This window comes from Mya arenaria, chromosome 5, assembly GCF_026914265.1.
Source record: "Mya arenaria isolate MELC-2E11 chromosome 5, ASM2691426v1".
Lineage (NCBI taxonomy): Eukaryota > Metazoa > Mollusca > Bivalvia > Myida > Myidae > Mya > Mya arenaria.
Window position 1 is genome coordinate 37358414 of NC_069126.1, and position 27942 is coordinate 37386355.

General features: G+C 41.4%; 2 protein-coding genes across 12 annotated transcripts in view; one reads left to right on the top strand and one right to left on the bottom strand.

Moving 5' to 3' along the window:
* LOC128233936 (AMP deaminase 2-like) overlaps positions 1-708 on the top strand; it is a 68524-nt gene extending 67816 nt beyond the window's left edge. For all 11 annotated transcript variants that reach the window (XM_052947825.1, XM_052947826.1, XM_052947827.1 and 8 more), the window contains one exon: positions 174-708. The gene's annotated coding sequence lies outside the window, so the exon portion shown is untranslated. The remainder of the gene's footprint in view (positions 1-173) is intronic.
* Positions 709-798: 90 nt separating this feature from the next.
* On the bottom strand, positions 799-27644 carry LOC128233938 (uncharacterized). The gene is made up of 6 exons (XM_052947838.1): positions 27603-27644; positions 26232-26899; positions 18084-18291; positions 7749-7924; positions 7057-7280; positions 799-1365 (listed from the first exon to the last, which is right to left on the bottom strand). The coding sequence occupies exons 2-6, from the start codon at positions 26808-26810 to the stop codon at positions 1125-1127; spliced, it is 1428 nt and encodes a 475-aa protein (XP_052803798.1). The 5' UTR covers positions 26811-26899; positions 27603-27644; the 3' UTR covers positions 799-1124.
* Between the last annotated feature and the right edge of the window lie 298 nt (positions 27645-27942).

The window sequence follows — 27942 nt, forward strand, 5'->3', positions numbered from 1 at the left end:
TTTAATAAGGTGTGTCAAAGATTAGTTTGCATCATGCCTTCTTTACTAAGGTGTGTCAAAGATTAGTTTGCATCATGCCTTCTTTAATAAGGTGTGCCAAAGATGAGTTTGCATCATGCCTTCTGTAATAAGGTGTGTCAAAGATTAGTTTCCATCATGCCATTTTTAATAAGGTGTGTCAAAGATTACTTTGCATCATGCTTACTAATAATGTGTGTCTTGTCATGATTAGCTTGGGTCATGCCTACTATGATAATGTGTGTCAAAGATTTGTAAGCATCATGCCTACTATAACAATGTTATATGAGTGACATTTTTTCTTGAACCTATTTTGTTATGATCAAATTTTGAATTAATGGCAGGAAGCCATAAACACCGATGTGATACATGTAGCTATAAATGTACATATAGTTATAGTCGAGTAGGAGTTGCCAAAGAGGTCAAGCAGATTGTAAATATTTGATTGTTTAACTTATAGGATATTTATATAATAGTTTGGTACAGTTGATAAATGAATCCATCTTAATGTTTGATTAGAAAAGTGTTGTTCCCCTCAATGGATCTGTTTTATTCTTGTGTCACTGAATTTACTTAGTTTGTTAGTAATTTTGTTAGACAGAAATGAATGTTTTGTTAAGTGTGTTTTGTTTTGAAAATTGTTTTGTTAGATGTGTGATCTACAGTTTTAATAAACAGACATGAAAAATATTTGATAAATATAATTTTAATTAGCTCATTTGTTTAACCAAAGCCATCTGGATATAGCGATCCTTGTTGTCATGCAAATCTTGAATATGAACCATTACCATTAACGATTCCTCACCATTTATGTGTAGTAGACTGGCTAAATATGGAATTAAGTTCTGCTCTTTTAGTGAGCTGTTAACAAAGGGAAATAATTGAAGACATTTTTCTCATATCTTCAGTTGAATTACTTTATTAGAATACATAGGCTGTTGTATGTTCTATGTTACATAAAAATTAGTTTCACATACATAATACGCATTTACACATGCAGCCATGTGCTTTTGATGGACATTAACACAATTTTATTATGTAAAGGTTTTCTGAACTTTCTGGAGAAGGTACCAGGAACAAGAAAGAAAGTCTTTCAAGGTTACTGATTAATATTTTAAATCCAATTTCTGTTGAATATGTTTAACCTCTGTCCTTATAAGGTCAGCCAATTTAGATATAACAGGTGTTGGTGATCGTATGAAGTTGAAGCACTGGGTCATATCGTCTCCGTCAAAGTAATCGTCATTCCACCAGCCGAGCTCCTTGGTTGGTGTCTTCCACTCGGACCGACAACTCCTATAGTGGTGGGTACCCACTTCACTCACATTCACGTTAGAGGCGAGGAAGCTAGAATAAATGATATATAAGATTACATTACATATTAACATTAAACCACGTAAGGAATAAAAGTGTTTTTATCGGATTACTAACTGTAGATTGTGTCCACAGCCACACACTCGAATCACTATATGCAGATTGTGTTCACAGGCACACACTCAGATCACTAACTGCAGATTGTGTCCACTGGCACACACTCGGATCACTAACTGAAGGTTCAATTACTGAAGCACAGGTGGTGTCCAGGTACACACATTATTGGATCACTAACTGCAGCACAGGTGGGGTCAAGGTAAACACTTACACAATCGGATCACTAACTGCAGCACAGGTGATGTCCGGGTACACACGCACACAAACGGATCACTAACTGCAGCACAGGCGGTGTCCAGGTACACACGCACACACTCAGATCACTAACTGAAGGATCAATTACTGAAGCACAGGTGGTGTCCAGGTACACACGTTATTGGATCACTAACTGCAGCACAGGTGGGGTCAAGGTAAACACTTACAAAATCCGATCACTAACTGCAGCACAGGTGATGTCCGGGTACACACGCACACAAACGGATCACTAACTGCAGCACAGGCGGTGTCCAGGTACACACGCACACAAACGGATCACTAACTGCAGCACAGGCGGCGGCGGGTACACTTCCACACAAACGGATCACTAACTGCAGCACAGGCGGCGGCGGGTACACTTCCACACAAACGGATCACTAACTGCAGCACAGGCGGCGGCGGGTACACTTCCACACAAACGGATCACTAACTGCAGCACAGGTGGCGGCGGGTACACTTCCACACAAACGGATCACTAACTGCAGCACAGGCGGCGGCGGGTACACTTCCACACAAACGGATCACTAACTGCAGCACAGGCGGCGGCGGGTACACTTCCACACAAACGGATCACTAACTGCAGCACAGGCGGCGGCGGGTACACTTCCACACAAACGGATCACTAACTGCAGCACAGGCGGCGGCGGGTACACTTCCACACAAACGGATCACTAACTGCAGCACAGGCGGCGGCGGGTACACTTCCACACAAACGGATCACTAACTGCAGCACAGGCGGCGGCGGGTACACTTCCACACAAACGGATCACTAACTGCAACACAGGCGGTGTCCAGGTACACACGCACACAAACGGATCACTAACTGCAGCACAGGTGATGTCCAGGTACACACGCACACAAACGGATCACTAACTGCAACACAGGTGATGTCCGGGTACACACGCACACAAACGGATCACTAACTGCAGCACAGGCGGCGGCGGGTACACTTCCACACAAACGGATCACTAACTGCAGCACAGGTGATGTCCAGGTACACACGCACACAAACGGATCACTAACTGCAGCACAGGCGGTGTCCGGGTACACTCCCACACAAACGGATCACTAACTGCAGCACAGGTGGTGGCGGGTACACTCCCACACAAACGGATCACTAACTGCAGCACAGGTGGCAGCGGGTACACTTCCACACAAACGGATCACCAACTGCAGCACAGGTGGCGGCGGGTACACTTCCACACAAACGGATCACTAACTGCAGCACAGGTGGCGGCGGGTACACTCCCACACAAACGGATCACTAACTGCAGCACAGGTGGCGGCGGGTACACTCCCACACAAACGGATCACTAACTGCAGCACAGGTGATGTCCAGGTACACACACACACAAACGGATCACTAACTGCAGCACAGGCGGTGTCCAGGTACACACGCACACAAACGGATCACTAATTGCAGCACAGGTGGTGGCGTGTACACTTCCACACAAACGGATCACTAACTGCAGCACAGGTGATGTCCAGGTACACACGCACACAAACGGATCACTAACTGCAGCACAGGCTGTGTCCAGGTACACACCCACACAAACGGATCACTAATTGCAGCACAGGTGGCGGCGGGTACACTCCCACACAAACGGATCACTAACTGCAGCACAGGTGATGTCCAGGTACACACACACACAAACGGATCACTAACTGCAGCACAGGCTGTGTCCAGGTACACACCCACACAAACGGATCACTAATTGCAGCACAGGTGGTGGCGTGTACACTTCCACACAAACGGATCACTAACTGCAGCACAGGTGATGTCCAGGTACACACGCACACAAACGGATCACTAACTGCAGCACAGGTGGCGATGGGTAAACTTCCACACAAACAGATCACTAACTGCAGCACAGGCGGTGTCCGGGTACACTCCCACACAAACGGATCACTAACTGCAGCACAGGCGGTGTCCAGGTACACACGCACACAAACGGATCACTAACTGCAGCACAGGTGGCGGCGGGTACACTTCCACACAAACGGATCACTAACTGCAGCACAGGTGGCGGCGGGTACACTCCCACACAAACGGATCACTAACTGCAGCACAGGTGATGTCCAGGTACACACGCACACAAACGGATCACTAACTGCAGCACAGGTGGCGGCGGGTACACTTCCACACAAACGGATCACTAACTGCAGCACAGGCGGTGTCCAGGTACACACGCACACAAACGAATCACTAACTGCAGCACAGGCGGTGTCCGGGTACACACGCACACAAACGAATCACTAACTGCAGCACAGGCGGTGTCCGGGTACACACGCACACAAACGAATCACTAACTGCAGCACAGGCGATGTCCAGGTACACACGCACACAAACGAATCACTAACTGCAGCACAGGCGGTGTCCGGGTACACACGCACACAAACGAATCACTAACTGCAGCACAGGCGGTGTCCGGGTACACTTCCACACAAACGGATCACTAACTGCAGCACAGGCGGTGTCCAGGTACACACGCACACAAACGAATCACTAACTGCAGCACAGGTGATGTCCGGGTACACACGCACACAAACGGATCACTAACTGCAGCACAGGCGGTGTCCAGGTACACACGCACACAAACGGATCACCAACTGCAGCACAGGCGGTGTCCGGGTACACTCACACACAAACGGATCACTAACTGCAGCACAGGTGGCGGCGGGTACACTTCCACACAAACGGATCACTAACTGCAGCACAGGTGGCGGCGGGTACACTCCCACACAAACGGATCACTAACTGCAGCACAGGTGATGTCCAGGTACACACGCACACAAACGGATCACTAACTGCAGCACAGGTGGCGGCGGGTACACTTCCACACAATCAGATCACTAACTGCAGAACAGGTGATGTCCGAGTTCACTCCCACCCAAACGGATCACTAACTGCAGCACAGGCGGTGTCCAGGTTCACTCCCACACAAACGGATCACTAACTGCAGCACAGGTGATGTCCGGGTTCACTCCCACACAAACGGATCACTAACTGCAAAAGAGGTGATGTCCGAGTTCACTTCCACACAAACGGATCACTAACTGCAGCACAGGTGGTGTCCGGGTACACTTCAACACAATCAGATCACTAACTGCAGCACAGGTGTTGTCAGAGTTCACTCCCACACAAACGGATCACTAACTGCAGCACAGGTGGTGTCCGGGTACACTTCAACACAATCAGATCACTAACTGCAGAACAGGTGATGTCCGAGTTCACTCCCACCCAAACGGATCACTAACTGCAGCACAGGCGGTGTCCAGGTTCACTCCCACACAAACGGATCACTAACTGCAGCACAGGTGATGTCCGGGTTCACTCCCACACAAACGGATCACTAACTGAAGCACAGGTGATGTCCAGGTTCACTCCCACACAAACAGATCACTAACTGCAGCACAGGTGGTGTCCGGGTACACTTCAACACAATCAGATCACTAACTGCAGCACAGGTGTTGTCCGGGTACACTTTCACAAAAATGGATCACTAACGGCAGCCTGGTGTTGTCCGGGTACACTCCCACACAAACGGATCACTAACTGCAGCACAGCTGGTGTCCAGGTACACAAGCACTCAAACACAAACGGATCACTAACTGCAGCACAGGTGATAGGTGATGTCTGGGTTCACTCCCACACAAACGGATCACTAACTGCAGAATATGTGATGTCCGGGTTCACTCCTACACAAACGGATCACTAACTGCAGAATAGGTGATGTCCGGGTACACTCCCACACAAACAGATCACTAACTGCAGAATAGGTGATGTCCGGGTACACTCCCACACAAACGGATCACTAACTGCAGCACAGGTGGTGTCCAGGTTCACACTCACACAAACGGATCACTAACTGCAGCACAGGGGGTGTCCAGGTGCACACGCACACAAACGGATCACTAACTGAATCACAGGTGATGTCTGGGTACACTTCCACACAAACGGATCACTAACTGCAGAACAGGTGATGTTTGGGTACACTCCCACACAAACGGATCACTAACTGCAGCACAGGTGGTGTCTGGGTACACTCGCACATAATCAAATCACTAACTGCAGCACAGGTGATGTCCAGGTACACACGCACGCAATCGGATTACTTATTGCAGTACAAGTGGTGTCCAGGTACACACTCACACAAACGAATCACTAACTGCAGCACAGGGGGTGTCCAGGTACACACGCACACAAACGGATCAGTAACTGAAGCACAGGTGATGTCCGGGTACACTTCCACACAAACGGATCACTAACTGCAGAACAGGTGATGTCTGGGTACACTCCCACACAAACGGATCACTAACTGGAATACAGGTGGTGTCCAGGTACACATGCACACAATCGGAGCACTAACTGCAGCACAGGTGGTGTCCAGGTACACTCGCACATAATCAAATCACTAACTGCAGCACAGGTGATGTCCAGGTACACACGCACACAATCGGATCACTTATTGCAGTACAAGTGGTGTTCGGGTACACACGCACACAATCAGATCACTTACTACAGCACAGGTGGTGTCCAGGTACACATGCACACAATCGGATCACTAACTGCAGCACAGGTGGTGTCCAGGTACACTCGCACATAATCAAATCACTAACTGCAGCACAGGTGATGTCCAGGTACACACGTACACAATCGGATCACTTATTGCAGTACAAGTGGTGTCTGGGTACACATGCACACAATCGGATCACTTATTGCAGCACGGGTGGTGTCCAGGTACACACGCACACAATCGGATCACTTATTGCAGCACGGGTGGTGTCCAGGTACACATGCACACAATCGGATCACTAACTGCAGTACAGGTGGTGTCTGGGTACACGTGCACACAATCGGATCACTAACTGCAGTATAAGTGGTGTCCAGGTACGCATGCACACATTCGGATCACTAACTGCAGTATAGGTGGTGTCCAGTTACACATGCACACATTCGGATCACTAACTGCAGTATAGGTGGTGTCCGTGTACCCATGCACACAATCGGATCACTAACTGCAGTATAGGTGGTGTCTGTGTACATATACACACAATCGGATCACTTATTGCAGTACAAGTGGTGTCCGGGTACACACGCACACAATCGGATCACTTATTGCAGCACAGGTTGTGTGCTGGTTCACATTCACACAATCAGATTAATAACTGCAGCACAGGTGGTGGTCCAGGTACACACGCACACAAATGTTGAAGACTAGTTTAATTTATATTGGTATTTGTGTTGAATTGCTTTCATATATTATTTTGACCTGTTCATTAAAACATACTACATGTATAGCAACAACAACCCTTACACAAGAAAGAAACAAAAGAAAGAAGTTTGCTTACTCTTTGTAACCCTTCTTGGAGATGAACGAGTGTGCGGTACACGTGCCGGGCTCTATTCTCTCTGGCATAAACACGTACTTTTGTCGGTCCATCAAACCGTTTGTGGCATTCATGAACTTCTCTATATACATGCTCCCACCGCCAGTCGGACCCCAGTCCATCATGTGCAGTTGTGTAGGGAACATTAGCCCCGCCAGCCGCTTGTCCCTTTTGAATTTCTTGTTCTGTAATAGATCCACTTGCCTTTCAGCCCTAATATCTACTTTCACAAACCAGCAGACATTTTTGTATATAATTCAACAAGAGCCAACTCAAATGATCGTATCCACAGGTTACAGAGCTCTTCACGAAAGTCGTACAATTTCAACACCTAAAACAATATATGCCAATATAATCACACTAAGAAAGTATCTTTTACTGTTAACTAGAGCTCATTCACAAATTCCATAACTTCTAGACACTTGAATCAAGGACAATCTTAGAAAAAATGATATCAACTAGCTCAAAGCTGCTTTACCGAGCCCATAACTTCTAACCTCTTGGAAAAGTCTAATTCAATTACACCTTTCTCACAAATCATCTTATCCTCGAGTGTTTAAGGTCTGAGAAGATTATAAAATCCATATATATTGTAGCTATTTACCCGGCCCATTATTTTTAACAACCATATAAGGTATCACTACCATGCTTACAAAGTATTTTATCCACGAGTTTTTGAGTTGGTAGCCCAGCGGTATTAGGAACTCGTCCAGGTCTAGGTACATGGCAAACTGGTGCTCGGACATCCTTTCTTGTCCATCTATCAGCGCCACCACCTCGTCTTTCCATATCTGAACCGACACGTCCACGAACGAGCGCGGGTTAGTATCTGGAAAACACCCAGTTGGGTTCGATTAATATTATTGAGAAGTATGCAATTTAAAAGAAGAAATCGACAAAACTTCAAGCAGCTTATGAAGAGGATCAGATGTTTCACCAGTACTGGGTTTAGGTTTTGCTTTCTAAGAAACATATTAATTGTCAGGTTTTTATGATGTATCATTTGTTTAAGAAAAAAACATTGCTCTATCGTCGTAGTTTCTAGCTTTGTTGTGTACATGTATATCTATATATACAACAAACAAGGTATGTTACAGTTGAATGTTAATGAACATTTAGTCAGAATGTGGTTATACAGGAGACAATCTTGTCAGGACATGGTTGGTTGTACAGAAGCCAATCTAGGCAAGACATGGTTGGTTGTACAGCAGCAAATCTAGTCTGGACATGGTTGGTTGTACAGGAGCCAATCTAGTCAGGACATGGTTGGTTGTATAGAGCCAATCTAGTCAGGACAAGGTTGGTTGTACAGGAGCCAATCTTGTCAGGACATGGTTAGACAGAAGCAAATCTAGTCAGGACATGGTTAGACAAGAGCCAATCTAGCCAGGACATGGTTAGACAGGAGCCAATCTAGTCGAGTATGGTTAGACAGGAGCCAATCTAGTCAGGGTATGGTTAGACAGGAGCAAATCTAGCGAGGACATGGTAAGACAGGAGCCAATCTAGTCAGTGCATGGTTAGACAGGACCTAATCTAGTCAGGACATGGTTAGACAGGAGCCAATCTAGTCATGCCATGGTTAGACAGGAGCCAATCCAGTGAATACATGGTCAAACAGGGGCCAATCCAGCCAGGACATGGTTAGACAGTAGCCAATCTAGTTATGACATGGTTAGAAAGGAGCCAATCTAGTAAGGACCTGGTTAGACAGGAGCCAATCTAGCCAGGACATGGTTGGACAGGAGCCAATCTAGTCAGGACATGGTTAGACAGGAGCCTATCTAGCCAGGACATGGTGAGACAGGAGCCAATCTAATAAGGACCTGGTTAGACAGGAGCCAATCTAGCCAGGACATGGTTGGACAGGAGCCAATCTAGTAAGGACCTGGTTAGACAGTAGCCAATCTAGCCAGGACCTGGTTAGACAGTAGCCAATCTAGCCAGGACCTGGTTTTACAGGAGCCAATCTAGTCAGGACATGGTTAGACAGGAGCCAATCTAGCCAGGACATGGTTGGACAGGAGCCAATCTAGCCAGGACATGGTTAGACAGGAGCCAATCTAGCCAGGACATGGTTGGACAGGAGCCAATCTAGCCAGGACATGGTTAGACATGAGCCAATCTAGTCATGACATGATTAGACAGGAGCCAATCTAGCCAGGACATGGTTAGACAGGAGCCAATCTAGCCAGGACATGGTTAGACAGGAGCCAATCTAGCCAGGACCTGGTTAGACAGGAGCCAATCTAGCCAGGACATGGCTGGACAGGAGCCAATCTAGCCAGGACATGGTTAGACAGGAGCCTATCTAGCCAGGACATGGTGAGACAGGAGCCAATCTATCCAGGACATGGTTAGACAGGAGCCCATCTAGCCAGGACATCGTTAGACAGGAGCCCATCTAGCCAGGACATGATTAGACAGGAGCCAATCTAGTCATGACATGGTTAGACAGGAGCCAATAATGTCGGGACATGGTTGGACAGGAGCCAATCTAGTCATGAAATGGTTGGGCAGGAGCCAATCTTGTCAGGACATAGTTAGACAGGAGCCAATCTAGCCAGGACATGGTTGGGCAGGAGCCAATCATGTGAGGACATGGTTAGACAGGAGCCAATCTAGTCAGGACATGGTTAGACATGAGCCAATCTTGTTAGGACATGGTTGGACAGAGGCCAATCTAGTCATGACATGGTTGAACAGGAGCCAATATAGTCAGGATATGGTTAGACAGGAGCCAATCTATCCAGGACATGGTTAGACAGGAGCCAATCTAGTCAGGACATGGTTGGTTGTACAGGAGCCAATCTAGTCAGGACATGGTTAGACAGTAGCCAATCTAGTCAGGACATGGTTGGACAGGAGCCAATCTGGTCAGGACATGGTAAGCCAGGAGCCAATCTAGTCATGACATGGTTAGACAGGAGCCAATCTGGTCAGGACATGGCTGGTTGTACAGGAGCCAATCTAGCCAGGACATGGTTAGACAGGAGTCAATCTAGTCATGACATGGTTAGACAGGAGCCAATATAGCCAGGACATGGTTAGACAGGAGCCAATCTAGTCAAGACATGGTTGGTTGTACAGCAGCCAAATTAGTCTGGACATGGTTGGTTGTATAGGAGCCAATCTAGTCAGGACATGGTTGGTTGTATAGAGCCAATCTAGTCAGGACAAGGTTGGTAGTACAGGAGCCAATCTTGTCAGGCCATGGTTAGACAGAAGCAAATCTAGTCAGAGCATGGTTAGACAGGAGCCAATCTAGCCAGGACATGGTTAGACAGGAGCCAATCTAGTCAGGGCATGGTTAGACAGGAGCCCATCTAGCCAGGACATGGTTAGACAGGAGCCAATCACGCCAGGACCTGGTTTTACAGGAGCCAATCTAGTCAGGACATGGTTAGACAGGAGCCAATCTAGCCAGGACATGGTTGGACAGGAGCCAATCTAGCCAGGACATGGTTAGACAGGAGCCAATCTAGCCAGGACATGGTTGGACAGGAGCCAATCTAGCCAGGACATGGTTAGACATGAGCCAATCTAGTCATGACATGGTTAGACAGGAGCCAATCTAGTCAGGACATGGCTGGTTGTACAGGAGCCAATCTAGCCAGGACATGGTTAGACAGGAGCCAATCTAGTCATGACATGGTTAGACAGGAGCCAATCTATCCAGGACCTGGTTTTACAGGAGCCAATCTAGTCAGGACATGGTTAGACAGGAGCCAATATAGCCAGGACATGGTGAGACAGGAGCCAATTTAGTCAGGACATGGTTAGACAGGAGCCAATCTAGCCAGGACATTGATAGACAGGAGCCAATCTAGTTATGGCATGGTTAGACAGGAGCCAATCTATCCAGGACCTGGTTGGACAGGAGCCAATCTAGTTATGACATGGTTAGACAGGAGCCAATATGGTCAGGACATCGTGAGACAGGAGCCAATATAGTAAGGACATCGTTAGACAGGAGCATATCTATCCAGGACCTGGTTAGACAGGAGCCAATCTAGCCAGGACATGGCTGGACAGGAGCCAATCTAGCCAGGACATGGTTAGACAGGAGCCTATCTAGCCAGGACATGGTGAGACAGGAGCCAATCTATCCAGGACATGGTTAGACAGGAGCCCATCTAGCCAGGACATCGTTAGACAGGAGCCCATCTAGCCAGGACATGATTAGACAGGAGCCAATCTAGTCATGACATGGTTAGACAGGAGCCAATAATGTCGGGACATGGTTGGACAGGAGCCAATCTAGTCATGAAATGGTTGGGCAGGAGCCAATCTTGTCAGGACATAGTTAGACAGGAGCCAATCTAGCCAGGACATGGTTGGGCAGGAGCCAATCATGTGAGGACATGGTTAGACAGGAGCCAATCTAGTCAGGACATGGTTAGACATGAGCCAATCTTGTTAGGACATGGTTGGACAGAGGCCAATCTAGTCATGACATGGTTGAACAGGAGCCAATATAGTCAGGATATGGTTAGACAGGAGCCAATCTATCCAGGACATGGTTAGACAGGAGCCAATCTAGTCAGGACATGGTTGGTTGTACAGGAGCCAATCTAGTCAGGACATGGTTAGACAGTAGCCAATCTAGTCAGGACATGGTTGGACAGGAGCCAATCTGGTCAGGACATGGTAAGCCAGGAGCCAATCTAGTCATGACATGGTTAGACAGGAGCCAATCTGGTCAGGACATGGCTGGTTGTACAGGAGCCAATCTAGCCAGGACATGGTTAGACAGGAGTCAATCTAGTCATGACATGGTTAGACAGGAGCCAATATAGCCAGGACATGGTTAGACAGGAGCCAATCTAGTCAAGACATGGTTGGTTGTACAGCAGCCAAATTAGTCTGGACATGGTTGGTTGTATAGGAGCCAATCTAGTCAGGACATGGTTGGTTGTATAGAGCCAATCTAGTCAGGACAAGGTTGGTAGTACAGGAGCCAATCTTGTCAGGCCATGGTTAGACAGAAGCAAATCTAGTCAGAGCATGGTTAGACAGGAGCCAATCTAGCCAGGACATGGTTAGACAGGAGCCAATCTAGTCAGGGCATGGTTAGACAGGAGCCCATCTAGCCAGGACATGGTTAGACAGGAGCCAATCACGCCAGGACCTGGTTTTACAGGAGCCAATCTAGTCAGGACATGGTTAGACAGGAGCCAATCTAGCCAGGACATGGTTGGACAGGAGCCAATCTAGCCAGGACATGGTTAGACAGGAGCCAATCTAGCCAGGACATGGTTGGACAGGAGCCAATCTAGCCAGGACATGGTTAGACATGAGCCAATCTAGTCATGACATGGTTAGACAGGAGCCAATCTAGTCAGGACATGGCTGGTTGTACAGGAGCCAATCTAGCCAGGACATGGTTAGACAGGAGCCAATCTAGTCATGACATGGTTAGACAGGAGCCAATCTATCCAGGACCTGGTTTTACAGGAGCCAATCTAGTCAGGACATGGTTAGACAGGAGCCAATATAGCCAGGACATGGTGAGACAGGAGCCAATTTAGTCAGGACATGGTTAGACAGGAGCCAATCTAGCCAGGACATTGATAGACAGGAGCCAATCTAGTTATGGCATGGTTAGACAGGAGCCAATCTATCCAGGACCTGGTTGGACAGGAGCCAATCTAGTTATGACATGGTTAGACAGGAGCCAATATGGTCAGGACATCGTGAGACAGGAGCCAATATAGTAAGGACATCGTTAGACAGGAGCATATCTATCCAGGACCTGGTTAGACAGGAGCCAATCTAGTCAGGACATGATTAGACAGGATCCAATCTAGCCAGGACATGGTTAGACAGGAGCCAATCTAGTCAGGGCATGGTTAGTCAGGAGCCAATCTAGTCAGGGCATGGTTAGACAGGAGCCAATCCAGTGAATACATGGTTAGACAGGATCCAATCTAGCCAGGACATGGTTAGACATGAGTCAATCTAGCCAGGACGTGGTTTGACAGGAGCCAGTCTAGTCAGGACCTGGTTAGACAGGAGCCAATCTAGCCAGGACATGGTTAGACATGAGTCAATCTAGCCAGGACGTGGTTTGACAGGAGCCAGTCTAGTCAGGACCTGGTTAGACAGGAGCCAATCTAGCCAGGACATGGTTAGACAGGAGCCAATCTAGCTAGGACATGGTTAGACCGGAGTCAGTCTAACCAGGACATGGTTAGACAGGAGCCAATCTAGCCAGGACATGGTTAGACAGGAGCCAATATAGCCAGGACATGGTTAGACAGGAGCCAATCTAGTCATGACATGGTTTGACAGGAGTCAATCTAGCCAGGACCTGATTAGACAGGAGCCTATCTAGTCATGGCATGGCTAGACAGGAGCCAATCTATCCAGGACCTGGTTAGACAGGAGCCAATCTAGTCATGACATGGTTAGACAGGAGCCAATTTAGCCAGGACATGGTTAGACAGGAGCCAATATAGCCAGGACATGGTAAGACAGGAGCCAATCTAGTCATGACATGGTTAGACAGGAGCCAATCTATCCAGGACCTGGTTAGACTGGAGCCAATCTAGTCATGACATGGATATACAGGAGCCAATCTATCCAGGACCTGGTTAGACAGGACGGCTTAGCCAAGATAAAGTGGACACTTGTGTTGCACGAAGGTGAATTTTTAAAATATTTCAAATCGGTAAAATTCAATATGAGTTTGCAAGCTTAATGCCTTGAGCATTATGTTCTAAAACTGTTATTTTGTAGCAGACCTGATAAAAAAAATTACAGGCTGGTATATACAAGTGGCCGTGTTGGCCTACGGACTATACATATTGAAGCATAACATGTTTTGTTTGGAAAGTAGATGGAACCTTCCTACCTTCTTTTTGCTCATAAAGTACTAGTAATGTGTAAACATTAAACATTTGAGCCAAAAATTTGATTCTGAAACAAATGAAAATATTTATATATGTTGGATTGCAAGAACCATTAAAAGCAGAAAAGAAGTCACACTTATATTTAGCAGAATCATTTAGATAACAGCTCAATACAATCAAATTTCCTTTTAGATCAAACATATAGGTGTCTTTTGTTAGTATACAAAGTCTTGAATAATTTACACTTCTTATTTTTTTAAAAGTTTGAACCACAAATTTAGGCTACGGAGGGGCTACGGACTATACAAACACAGTACTCATGTAAAACCATTCTGGAAACATAATTATATGTTTGCATTATACAGTATAAGTATCATCTTTTACCAACTGATCGTCCCCAGTCCCTTTTATCCCTTGAACATTTACCTCAACAAAATATGTAATTTATGACACTTTAAACATGGAAACAACCAGCGAAATAACAGTCATTTCTTGACATGAAAACTATTTAAGTGCTTGTTACGCACTACGTCTCCAACTTAAAAAAATGCTATTAACAGTCAAACTTGCAGAAACAAAAGGATATGTAAAGAAATAGTAACAGAAGTTTTTTTATCTTGCATTTATACTTGTTACGAAGGGGCTACAGACTATACAGGCTAGGTTCCGCTTGTGCTTAATTATGTGTTTACTTAATATCAAAAGGTTAAAAGTTGAAGTAAATTGAAACATTAAATGTTCAAAAGTGTATAATAGCATGATATAGTATATTTACCTGTTGAAACAGTGCTTTCGGGGAAATGCACAGAACTGTTTCACAAATGACCATTTCTCAGAAAATTATCTCATAAATTGACAGAACTGAGACACATATAAGCATCAAAGATTAACCAATGTTTGATTTAATTTGTGATAATACTATTTTCATACCAATATATACTTATTTTTTTTTACATAAATATTAACATTAAATTAAGTTGTTTATTGAATACCAATCCGGACTTAAATTTGATTGGATCATCTGTCATTATCTGCTTTGTATATTTGTGCCCTAACATGTATATGAAATCCCTTGGCATCAATATAAGTGAATTATTCCATTTATGTGCAACTTTCAAACTATTTAAACTGGTATTTCATTTTCAGTGTTGTTTTTTTAACTATTAGAGATGCATTCTCCATATAAAGAAAGCCACTGTAAATTCATTCAAATGTTGAAGATTCTTGAAGGCTTTTTTGCCACGCAAAAGTTTCAAAAAATAAATGCCAAATGGTGCTTGATCTTTATGTTAAACTGCCATTTATCACAGTTATGTTCTTTTTTGGAATGTCCGAGTAACTGTATCTGTAGCGTTTCGCATGAAATTTATTTGGTTTAAATATCTTTTCATGTGGGAATTTCTACCAAATTCATTTAAGTCACAAATTCATTTAGAATGACTCAAATGGAATATCATCATTGTTCACATTTCATACCAATTAATGATCAAGTCTTTGCAAATTGTTAGGTAAAATAGAACACACTACTATTTTATGCTAAAAATTGTGTTATTCTGTGCTTGAAAATAAATTTAAAAAAAACACCAATGACTATTAGTCTAAAGTGTTTGTTTTTTTAAATTTATTTTCAAGCACAGAATAACACAACTCTTAGCATGAATTAATGCATGACGTATCAATATGTATTATTGGTTTCTTATAATTATGCAAATTATACACGTGTTAACAGCAATAAAAAGCTAACAACACACTTAGTGATTAAAATTGCATTGTTTAATGTTCATAAATTTATTACTTTAAAAAAAAAATGTTGCGCGATTGCGAAGCTGTAATTGAGCCTCTGCCTATACATACCCCTTGGATTTCATGCGAAACTTCCCGGTAAAACATTAACAAGCTAGAAATCACACACACAGACATTATAACCCCTAAGTGCATAAAACAAGTTCACAAATAAACATCGACTGTTGATTGATATTATGTTGGTACATATACATACAATCAACCTAACTGATGTTGAAGGTCCACATGCACAGTATTAAGTACAAAACATGAAACAGAATGAGAACTAATGCAGAAAAAGTCTTTTGAATACTGACATCAAGTAGATAATTATGACATAAAAGCAGTAAAGTCCGTAGCCCCATTAACTATCATTTATGTGTTTATACTTATGTCGAACAGATTATAACTGCACACCAAATTTTTTGTATACGATCAATATGAGGCTATTAAACAACATAGAAATTACATTGAAACACCATTATATTGCACTGAATGAATCTTAAACACAACTGATTGTAATCTGCTCTGTATTTTCGGATTCAAACCTTCATTATGTACATATATTTAAGACAAGTTCTTATTTCTATTCTCCCTTAAACTATGTTTGCTTTCATTTTATATTCATGATTCTGTTTTATTAAAAGCTAGCTGTAATTATGATCTGACCTTTCAATTTAAAAATAATTTTGAAGGGGGCTACGGACTATACAGGGCTACGGACAAAATAGTTTTGATTGTTGATTCTTCATTCAGTATGCTAGCTGCTAAATATTTTTGTGATAGCTTGCTGCCATTGCCTGGGAGTATAAAACAGATTGTCATTGTAATACATAATCATGTCACAGTTGTAGGACATGTTGAAAAGTGGGGCTACGGACTATACAAAAAAAACGTCATTTTGGCTAAGTCATGAGAAACAAGATGAGGACCTTTAGTAAAAATGTTTGTGATTTTCATGTGTTATAATATTCTATGTATTCATAATATGTGTTATATTATTCAATAAACAAAGAATAGTAGTTTTTTTTTCATTGTAGAATAAGTAAGGGTGAAAAAAAAGGAAAATGTATAACAAGTGTACACATTTACAATTTTCCACATATCTTCATCAATTATTGTACAATTTCCATTCAGTAAAAAGTAGTGTAAATAAGAATGGTGTCCTTAATTAGAAAAAAAATTATTTTAGCAATGTATCCAAGATTGCCTTTATGAGCTGTATGTTTAAAAAATGGCTATTTTTTGGTGCAACAGCATAACATCCAAAATATGGCCATTTCTGGACCTTTCAAACAGTATATTTGGAAAACCATTGAGTAAACATATATAAAACTATATATTGCTGGAAAGGTCTAATCGAGTACTATCAAAAAAACACTACAGTTTCAAAGATCTTATGTAAATGAAAGCCAAAACCAGCATATAACATTGGAAAAGTTAAATGTCCACTTTATCTTGGCTAAGCCGAGGAGCCAATCTAGTCATGACATGGTTAGACAGGAGCCAATCTAGCCAGGACATGGTTAGACAGGAGCCAATCTAGTCATTACATGGTTAGACAGGAGCCAATCTAGTCAGGACATGGTGTGACAGGAGCCAATCTAGTAATAACATGGTTAGACAGGAGCCAATCTAGTAATAACATGGTTAGACAGGAGCCAATCTAGCCATTACATGGTTAGACAGGAGCCAATCTAGCCAGGACATGGTTAGACAGGAGCCAATCTAGCCAGGACATGGTTAGACAGGAGCCAATCTAGCCAGGACATGGTTAGACAGGAGCCAATCTAGCCAGGACATGGTTAGACAGGAGCCAATCTAGCCAGGACATGGTTAGACAGGAGCCAATCTAGCCAGGACATGGTTAGACAGGAGCCAATCTAGCCAGGACATGGTTAGACAGGAGCCAATCTAGCCAGGACATGGTTAGACTGGAGCCAATCTAGCCAGGACATGGTTAGACAGGAGCCAATCTAGCCAGGACATGGTTAGACAGGAGCCAATCTAGCCAGGACATGGTTAGACAGGAGCCAATCTAGTCATTACATGGTTAGACATGAGCCAATCTAGCCAGGACCCTATTTGTATACCTCATCCAATATTGAGCAAATATAAACAAATGTATGTTACTAAAAAGGAGCGGTAGTTTTCTATTTAGAATACAATATCGGATTATCTGAACAGTTCAGGAAGGTTTCTTCAAAAAAGTGTCTGAAATATTTCTCTCTCCCCCCCCCCTCCACACACACACACCTGGTAGTGATCAATGAAATCACAAATAATTCTAAGATGTTTTCTACATTTACAGGACAACATTTACAATGTACATTAATAAAATGAAAACCGTACCCCTCTCTGGAAAGTCGAAGGGAAAGTACTGCACGAAGCCAGCATCCTTGTACAGATCCAGCACCCTCTGTGCGTCCGCGTTCAGCTCGTGTGTGTAAAGAAAGACTTGCGAGGCCCCCATCAGTCGTACCGCTTCAAACCACTCCACTATCCTCGCTGCATTCAGGGACCCGAACGCTACCTTGGCAGACACCGCGATACCTTGTTTCTGGCAACAAACAACGAACTGCTTTCATGACGAAAACAAGTTAGCTTTTTATATTTAGTATTTAGTCATAATGTTAGATTTCGAATCCTGGTGACACAAGTAAAATATTGGTATTAGTCGAAAGAGGATTTTTTATCCCGCTAAGTAAAACCTTTTGTGAGTATAATTTTGTACCCCGACCGATATGTACATGCAGTTCTACGGCAGAGAATTTTTACGGCAGAGAATACCCCGTACGACATAACGTCCTACGGCAAAGGATACCCTGAGCGGACTAATTCTGTATTGCAAAAATATACCCGTAGCAACATGTATTACTGCGGCAAAGAATACCTCGAGCGGCATGTATTACTGCGGCAAAGAATACCTCGAGCGACATGTATAACTACGGCAAAGAATACCTCGAGCGACATGTATAACTACGGCAAAGAATACCTCGAGCGACATGTATAACTACGGCAAAGAATACCTCGAGCGACATGTATTACTACGGCCAAGCATATCCCGATCAAAATGCATTATTACGGCAAAGCATATCCCGATCGAAATGCATTATGACGGCAAAGCATATCCCGATCGAAATGCATTACTTCGGCAAAGCATACACCGATCGAAATGCATTACTACGGCCAAGCATATCCCGATCGAAATGCATTATTACGGCAAAGCATATCCCGATCGAAATGCATTACTACGGCCAAGCATATCCCGATCGAAATGCATTATTACGGCAAAGCATATCCCGATCGAAATGCATTACTACGGCCAAGCATATCCCGATCGAAATGCATTACGACGGCAAGGCATATCCCGATCGAAATGCATTATGACGGCAAAGCATATCCCGATCGAAATGCATTATTACGGCAAAGCCTATCCCGATCGAAATGCATTATGACGGCAAAGCATATCCCGATCAAAATGCATTATGACGGCAAAGCATATCCCGATCGAAATGCATTATGACGGCAAAGCATATCTCGATCGAAATGCATTATTACGGCAAAGCATATCTCGATCGAAATGCATTATGACGGCAAAGCATATCCCGATCGAAATGCATTACTTCGGCAAAGCGTACCCCGATCGAAATGCATTACTACGGCCAAGCATATCCCGATCGAAATGCATTATTACGTCAAAGCATATCCCGATCGAAATGCATTATTACAGCAAAGCATATCCCGATCGAAATGCATTACTACGGCAAAGCGTACCCCGATCGAAATGCATTACTACGGCAAAGCGTACCCCGATCGAAATGCATTACTACGGCAAAAGCATACCTCGAGCGACATGTAGTTCTACGACAAAGAATACCCCGAGAGACATGTACTTATAAGGGAAAAATACCCCGAGAGACATGTACTTATACGGGAAAGAATACCCTGCGAGACATGTACTTATACGGAAAAAATACCCCGGGAGACATGTACTTATACGGGAAAAATATCCCGAAGGACATGTACTTCTACGAGAAAGAATACCGCGAGAGACATGTAGTTCTACGACAAAGAAGCCCCGAGAGACATTTAGTTTTACGGGGAAAATACTCTGAGAGACATGTACTTTTATGGGAAAAATACCCCGAGGGACATGTACTTCTACGGGAAAAATCCCCTGAGCGACATGTACATCCACGGGAAAAATAACCCGAGAGACATTTACTTTTACGGGAAAGAATACCCCAAGCGACATGTTATACTGTTTTGTAATGTTTATGATGCCTTTTCATGATTCGCCGACTGTATAAGGCCGCGACATCATACAATATTCTCATATATGTCCTGTTTTTGTCTACACCCATTTCAGTATTGTTCACACGTACTATTGTATTTGATTGTAGTGTTAGTCCTGCCCTGACAGTTTAAGGCTTCAGGGTTTCGAAAACATCTATGTTCACCCCTATTTAACTGTGTGTTGACAGTTCATGTCTGCAACTGCTTTGTTTAAATATTAATCAATACATTCATGGGTAATACCTTGCTCACACTATTTACCTCAGTCTCGTCTCGCTCTCTGGGCGGCGGTTCCTTTTGGCGGTTTTGTCCACCCAGATGGGTTTTGTTTTTGGAAAACTTTTCAAAAATGCCATTTTAAAACATACCCATTTATGGCATTTTTGAACAAAAATGACCAATTTTCATTCGACCTTTTCTTTTCCTTCGATCCAATTTAGTTCGACTATGACTGTGTATATGTTACCATGATCTTGGACAATACACAATTGCAGTTTTATGCCAACTTTTATTATTTTATTTATGGTTTTGTACATTTTTTCCATCTTAATGTCAGTACATCCGTGACAGATGGACAACCACTCGGGAATTAGCAATACACATACATTATCCCACTGGCCTCCACTTCGATTCCATTGAAAAGTGTGTATGTCTATTCCAAGGTCATTTATTCTCTTTTTACAAATATTTCTATAACCCCATTGTATCTCCTGCTAGTACTTTTCCTAGTCATAATACAACTTCTAATATGTTACTATTTTCAATTTATACTTCCTTTTCTGATAGTCAATGTACAAATACTTATGTATTTTTATGATTTTTCTGTATGATCTCTTTGTTAGTTCGTCTTTGCTTTCTTTGGGTTGGCGAATTCCCAAAGACCTTTTTGATATAAACCCATTTAATCCTACTCCCAGCCGTCTTTAACTTCCAAATCAACTGTCGCACAAGAGCTATGATATAACTTCAATGACGTCTTTTCCTAAATAACGTTACGTTCGCATACGTTAAGCTAGCGGAACATACATTCGAGTTTTGTTTCCATTGAAACCGGACATGCATATAAAAACATCTTGTACATCGCGAAAATGTGCTTTTGATTATAAAACTAGTAACACTCAATTTGTTTGCAAGCAGCTGCACCTCTTGTTTAATTTTTTTACTATTTTTTGCGCGTGGGATATTTCTTCTAGACATGGGTAACATGGTGTTCTGTATCAAAATATACATTGTGCGAAACAGTTTTCTTCGAACACATTCTGGGCCGGCATTTACTAACGTCTCAGTATGCGTTTGACAAGTCTCAAAACTGCACATCTATATTTTATTGTAGGATTGCTGTTTGAAAATCAATAATGGTATTTTTTTGCATATTTTGAAACAATGTTTTACAATGATGTACACACCTTTTGTCAACAATAAGTATATTAAGGATACCATGTCACATCTTTAAGATGCACTCTTACTCCCAAATAAGCAGTAGCGCAATAAATACAACTGTTTTAATTTATCGAAAGGATGAATAAATATCCAAAACAATGGTTCTTGTTAAAGATACTGTGTTTAATTTGTAAGAAGGATGCAGCAAACGCGGTATTTCTACCTTATGGCACGATAGTTGATCACTGTAAATATTTTAGGGCCCACCAGTAACTAAATATTTGTGCGTTTCCAACCAACTAAATACATGGTTACAATCATGTTATCAGAAATAAATATTTTCCATAAATGCATTATTTAGTTAGTAGTTAAGGTTCATCACTTGAAATATTTGTTATACATGTGTATGTATGTTTGTTATACATGTGTATGTATGTTTGTTATACATGTGTATGTATGTTTGTTATACATGTGTATGTATGTTTGTTATACAGGTGTATGTATGTTTGTTATACATGTGTATGTATGTTTGTTATACATGTGTATGTATGTTCGTTATACATGTGTATGTATGTTTGTTATACATGTGTATGTATTAATTTAAAATACGAGCATCACTTCAATATAAACCTTTCTGACTAGGTTTACGGGCGCTGTTCAGTGGCTGTTGTAACAGTACATATATCTTACGTATTCAATTCACTCAATAGCCATTGTATTTCTAGAATTCCATCATTGTCCGCGTTAAACAGAACTGGGACATTTGAATTCTTCTACTCAAATCAGCGGGCTTATGTAACATGTTTGGATCAAATTAACCTCAGATTGCAGAAAAAAACGATCACTAGAACCGAGGCTAACACGTTTCATGCGAGATGCGTACGTTTTCTGTGTAGGTGAAATATGTTTAAACACATGTCGTGCAATCCTTAAATGAAGCACATTTTCTCATCGCGATGATTATTTTCCACACTGTGATGTACAAAATGTAGTAAGTTTATGAACTAGAAGTATGTTGTTTATAATTATATGTTGAACGTTTGAACTGAAAAAAGGTTATGTTTTGTTCTGCTCTTCTCTATGAAGTTATTTAGGTCCTATCTGACTAACAGGATGCAATTTGTGAAAGGGAACAACATTAATTCAGAGAAAATGAAAACTATGTCGGGTGTCCCTCAAGGATCAATTTTCGGTCCCTTACTTTTTCTAATATACATCAATGATATGCCTTTAATTTCTTCCAATTCATGTATTGACTTATATGCAGATGATTCCACGTTATACAAAATAGGTCCAAGTATATTGAGCATTCAATCAGATCTACAAAAAAGTCATGACGGTAAAGTTGGAAGGTAGTTGGTAGTTGGGGATTCGAATAATCAACTACTTACCAGTTGCCAGTTGGGTATTCAAATATTCAACTACCTGCTAGTTGCCAGTTGGGGATTTGACAAACACTGTTTTAATTCACTTTTATTCGTATATTCGCCAGTCGGATATTCGACCATTTCCAGTCGATTATTCGCGAATGTTCAACTGCAAACCAGTTAGTAGTTGGGGATTCAGTTTATGTCTTTATGTATGGTTTTAAAGGTCACATATGGAAAAAATAATCCCCAAATGTTTCTTTATGCATGAACACATATGTTTCTTTGCGATAAACACTGTTTTTATTTACTTTTATTCGTATATTCGCCAGTCGGATATTCGTCCATTTCCAGTCAATTTTTCGCGAAGGTTCAACTGCAAACCAGTCAGTAGTTGGGGATTCAGTTTATGTCTTTATGTATGGTTTTAAAGGTCACATATGGGAAAATTAATCGCCAAATGTTTCTTTATGCATCTACACATATGTTTCTTTGCGACAACCACTGTTTTTATTTACTTTTATTCGTATTTTCGCCAGTCGGATATTCGTTCATTTCCAGTCGATTATTCGCGAATATTCAACTGCTAACTTGTCAGTAGTTGGGAATTCAGATTATGTCTATATATATATATATATATATATATATATATATATATATATATATATATATATATATATATATATATATATATATATATATATATATATATATATATGGTTTTAAAGGTCACATATGAAAAAAATATTCGCCAATATTTCTTTATGCATGTACACATATGTATCTTTGCGAAAAACACTGTTTTAATTCACTTTTATTCGTATATTCGCCAGTCGGATATTCGACCATTTCCAATCGATTATTCGCGAATGTTCAACTGCAAACCAGTCAGTAGTTGGGGATTCAGATTATGTTTATATATATGGTCGTAAAGGTCACATATAGGAAAATTAATCGCCAAATGTTTCTTTATGCATCTACCATATATATAGACATAATCTGAATCCCCAACTACTGACTGGTAAGCAGTTGAATATTCGCGAATAATCGACTGGAAATGGTCGAATGTCCGACCGTCAAATATACGAGAAAAAGTGATTTTATACAGTGTTTGTCGCAAAGATACATATGTGTACATGCATAAAGAAACATTTGGCGATTAATTTTCCCATATGTTACCTTTAAAACCATGCATACAGAAAAAATCTGAATCCCCAACTACTGACTGGTTTGCAGTTGAACATTCGCGAAAAATTGACTGGAAATGGACGAATATCCGACTGGCGAATATACGAATAAAAGTAAATTAAAACAGTGTTTGTCGCAAAGATACATATGTGTACATGCATAAAGAAACATTTGGCGATTAATTTTCCCATACGTGACCTTTAAAACCATACATATAGACATAATCTGAATACCCAACTACTGACTAGTTTGCAGTTGAACATTCGCGAATAATCGACTGGAAATGGTCAAATATCCGACTGGCGAATATACCAATAAAAGTAAATTAAAACAGTGTTTGTCGCAAAGATACATATGTGTACATGCATAAAGAAACATTTGGCGATTAATTTTCCCATACGTGACCTTTAAAACCATACATATAGACATAATCTGAATCCCCAACTACTGACTGGTTTGCAGTTGAACATTCGCGAATAATCGATTGGAAATGGTCGAATATCCGACTGGCGAATATACGAATAAAAGTAAATTAAAACATTGTTTGTCGCAAAAATACATATGTGTACATGCATAAAGAAACATTTGGCGATTAATTTTCCCATATGTGACCTTTAAAACCATACATAAAGACATAAACTGAATCCCCAACTACTGACTGGTTTGCAGTTGAACATTCGCGAATAATCGACTGGAAATGGTCGAATATCCGACTGGCGAATATACCAATAAAAGTGAATTAAAACAGTGTTTATCGAATCCCCAACTGGCAACTAGCAGGTAGTTGAATATTCGAATCCCCAACTGGCAACTGGTAAGTAGTTGATTATTCGAATCCCCAACTACCAACTACCAACTACCTTCCAACTTTACCGTCATAAAAAAGTCTTAATAGTATGAACTGTTGGTGTAAGACAAATAATATGTCAATCCATCCATCAAAAACCAAATGTATGATTCTATGTACTAATTATAAGGCAAAACATGCATTGCAACTTGAACTATCAATAGATGGATTGTCAGTAGAAAACGTGAAATGTCAAAAGGTCCTCGGGGTGCATGTTGATCAGACATTGTCATGGCATACACGTGTTAAGACTGTAGTGAATAAGCTTAATTCAAAATTGGCACTTCTAAGAAGAATAGCATATTATTTAACAGACGAGATGAAATCATTGTATTATAATACATATATCATGTCAAACATGGAGTACTGTTGTAGTGTCTGGGGACTTACACATTCCTAAGATACCACAAAAATCACTAATATTCAGAAAAGAGCGCTTATAATGAAGTCGGGAACTAGCCACTGTGGAAACATATTCAAACAGTCAGGGTTGCTATCTTTTGAAGACAGGTGCTATTATCATCTTTCATTTCTTGTTTTCAAAAGCATGAAATGTTTGACTCGTTCGTACTTCACAGAATTGTTAACATTTGCCAAAAATGAGCACTATAACTTGCGTTCTTCAGAAAACAAGGATCTTTTTGTTGTAAAACCTAGAACAAACTATATCAAAAATACATTTGCCTATAAAGCAATGAAAATTTGGAATTCTCTTCCTACATACATTAAATGTCAAGATAAGCTACCAGCCTTTAAACATGCATTAAAAGGCTACTTATTGGCAGAATAATTTTATCACATGAACAAAAAATCTTGACACTTTATTTAATTCACATTATAATAAATAGTTCATTGTTTATATGAATTGTGTTAATGTACGTATATGACATTCTTGCAACAACTTGTAATGGATACTACCAAATATGTAAATGTTGAAAATATATTGATTGAATGTGGTTTTACTGAATATATCTACATTATTTACAGCATGAAATTATTGTAATTTATAATCATCATATTAAACTGAGTTGTGTTTGTCGAAGAAATGTATGATAGTGATAGTGTGATTGTATGTTTTGTATGTTGCTTAATATGTAACTTAGTACATGTGTTTTTGTAATACTTTTTGTGTGAAGGCCATGCTGGAAATAAGTAGTATGTCTGTAATGATTGTACAATTAGTATGTAACCTTCGTTAGAGTTGTTATTATTATTATTATGTTCTTCAAAAAAGAACATTTTTGTAAAACGCATATCATTGTATAGGTACCAGTATCTGACGTTACGTAGAAGCGATTTTATTGACTTTTATAAAATTAATTATTGCAATAAAAAAGCCAGACAACGTAGTCGCATCAATTTACGCTAACAGCCGCCAGGAAAAAGCATAATTATGTCTTTACAATAAGTTAAACGTACCGATCTAAGCGTTATGCGTTTGGGTTTAAGATAGAATCGGCTACTCTCTGGGCACGTGTGTCCAGCCTGGGCGAGTGAAACCCCCTCTACATCTTCCTCCTCTCCCTTGAAGGAACAGACGAACTCCAGTGGCTCGAGATGCCCAGGCTGGAATCGGTACCAGCCTGCCCGGGCGTTGTTTGAGGGAAACTGCCAAATGTCACCGTTTTTTAGCTTTACGCAGCACGTAAACGGGGTCTCCACATAGACCGAATTGTTTTCTTGAAGAGCACCAACGTGGCTCCATCCATTTATGACAACCTTCAAATCTGTTGACTCCCTGTCCGATTGTGGAGCGGGAAAACTTGGAGCAGGTTTATTGTTGGGCCCCTGAAAGGTTCTCTGTTCTGTTGGCCTTTTCTCAGCCCCGTTTTTATTTCTGACTGCTTTGGGTTTTTTGTGATGATTCGATTGATTGCTTCCGATCACGTTATTTTGTTTTAAATATGCCTTTATATTCATATACCCATGTCTTTCCAGTGTGCCATCATGAACATTGTTAGTTTCAGACTGACCAGGGTATAAAAAGGCAGAGTACATATATATTCGCGCATCTTTAGCTTTCACGAACGGCTTTTTGACCTGATTTGGGATTGATTCAAAACTGCTAGTCCCGTTTTCTTTCCTTTCTGCAAGAATATCCATAAAATAACCATTAAATACACAAATATATATATATACAAATCCATACACATGCTGGTATAGCAGAAATTAAGATTGAAAAATCAATCGGGATCGTGTTCAAGCGGAACAAAGAGACGCTCTCTCCGACGTTTTTGATGTTTAAGCTGGAAGCAATGTCGGTCTTATGTAAACTGAGCTATATAATTATTACTGAATTTTATCTGTTACCATTTCAATCGATATCTGAAGTTATTCGGGTAGCTCTAAATTCTCCGTAAATGCAACTATTGAGTGTAATTAAGAGCGTGTTCTGTTCAGCATCGCAATCTCTATTTTAGTTGTCAACATATTGTCCAGCCAGAAAGCAGTAAACTTCATATTTGCAATTACATTTATTTCAGACAATCATCTATCAGCCGTAGTTGATTATGATCACGTGATCTGGCAGATATCAACAGTGACAAACCGATTTAGTGGGTAGTTTACACAATAGTATGTAGACCACTAAAATGTTAAAATTTATTTCTATATGTACTTACACAAAATAAATTACCATGCAATTGTGTCGCATCAAACCATTTATTTTTGTAGTGCATACTAACAACCCTTAACATAGTGCCTAATTCTCTCCTCTTATTTTTGTTTAATATGGTTAGTGTAAATAAATTGTAGTTACTAATGCAATTATATATGAAATCTTTGCATTACCTGTTTTCAACAAATGTCTTATACTTCTGTTTGCTTTAACTTCATCCGTCTCCCTTTTCCAGCTGACCAAAATTTCAACTGGTTTTCGATAGTCTAATGTTCGGACACTTAACTGAAAGAGAGAACGGACTATAGTTGGCACCATGAACGTTTATTACAGCAAGGGGAAATAGTTGAGCGACTTTGGTCCATAAATTTATTGACATATGGTAATATTCATGTGATCTACAAAGTGAATCATAGACAATACCTCGATGATAAACGGACAAATGGCTAACAAACACACTGCCACCACGGCCACACTGACATGGTTCCGCCTTACTATCCTCCTGCCCCTGCG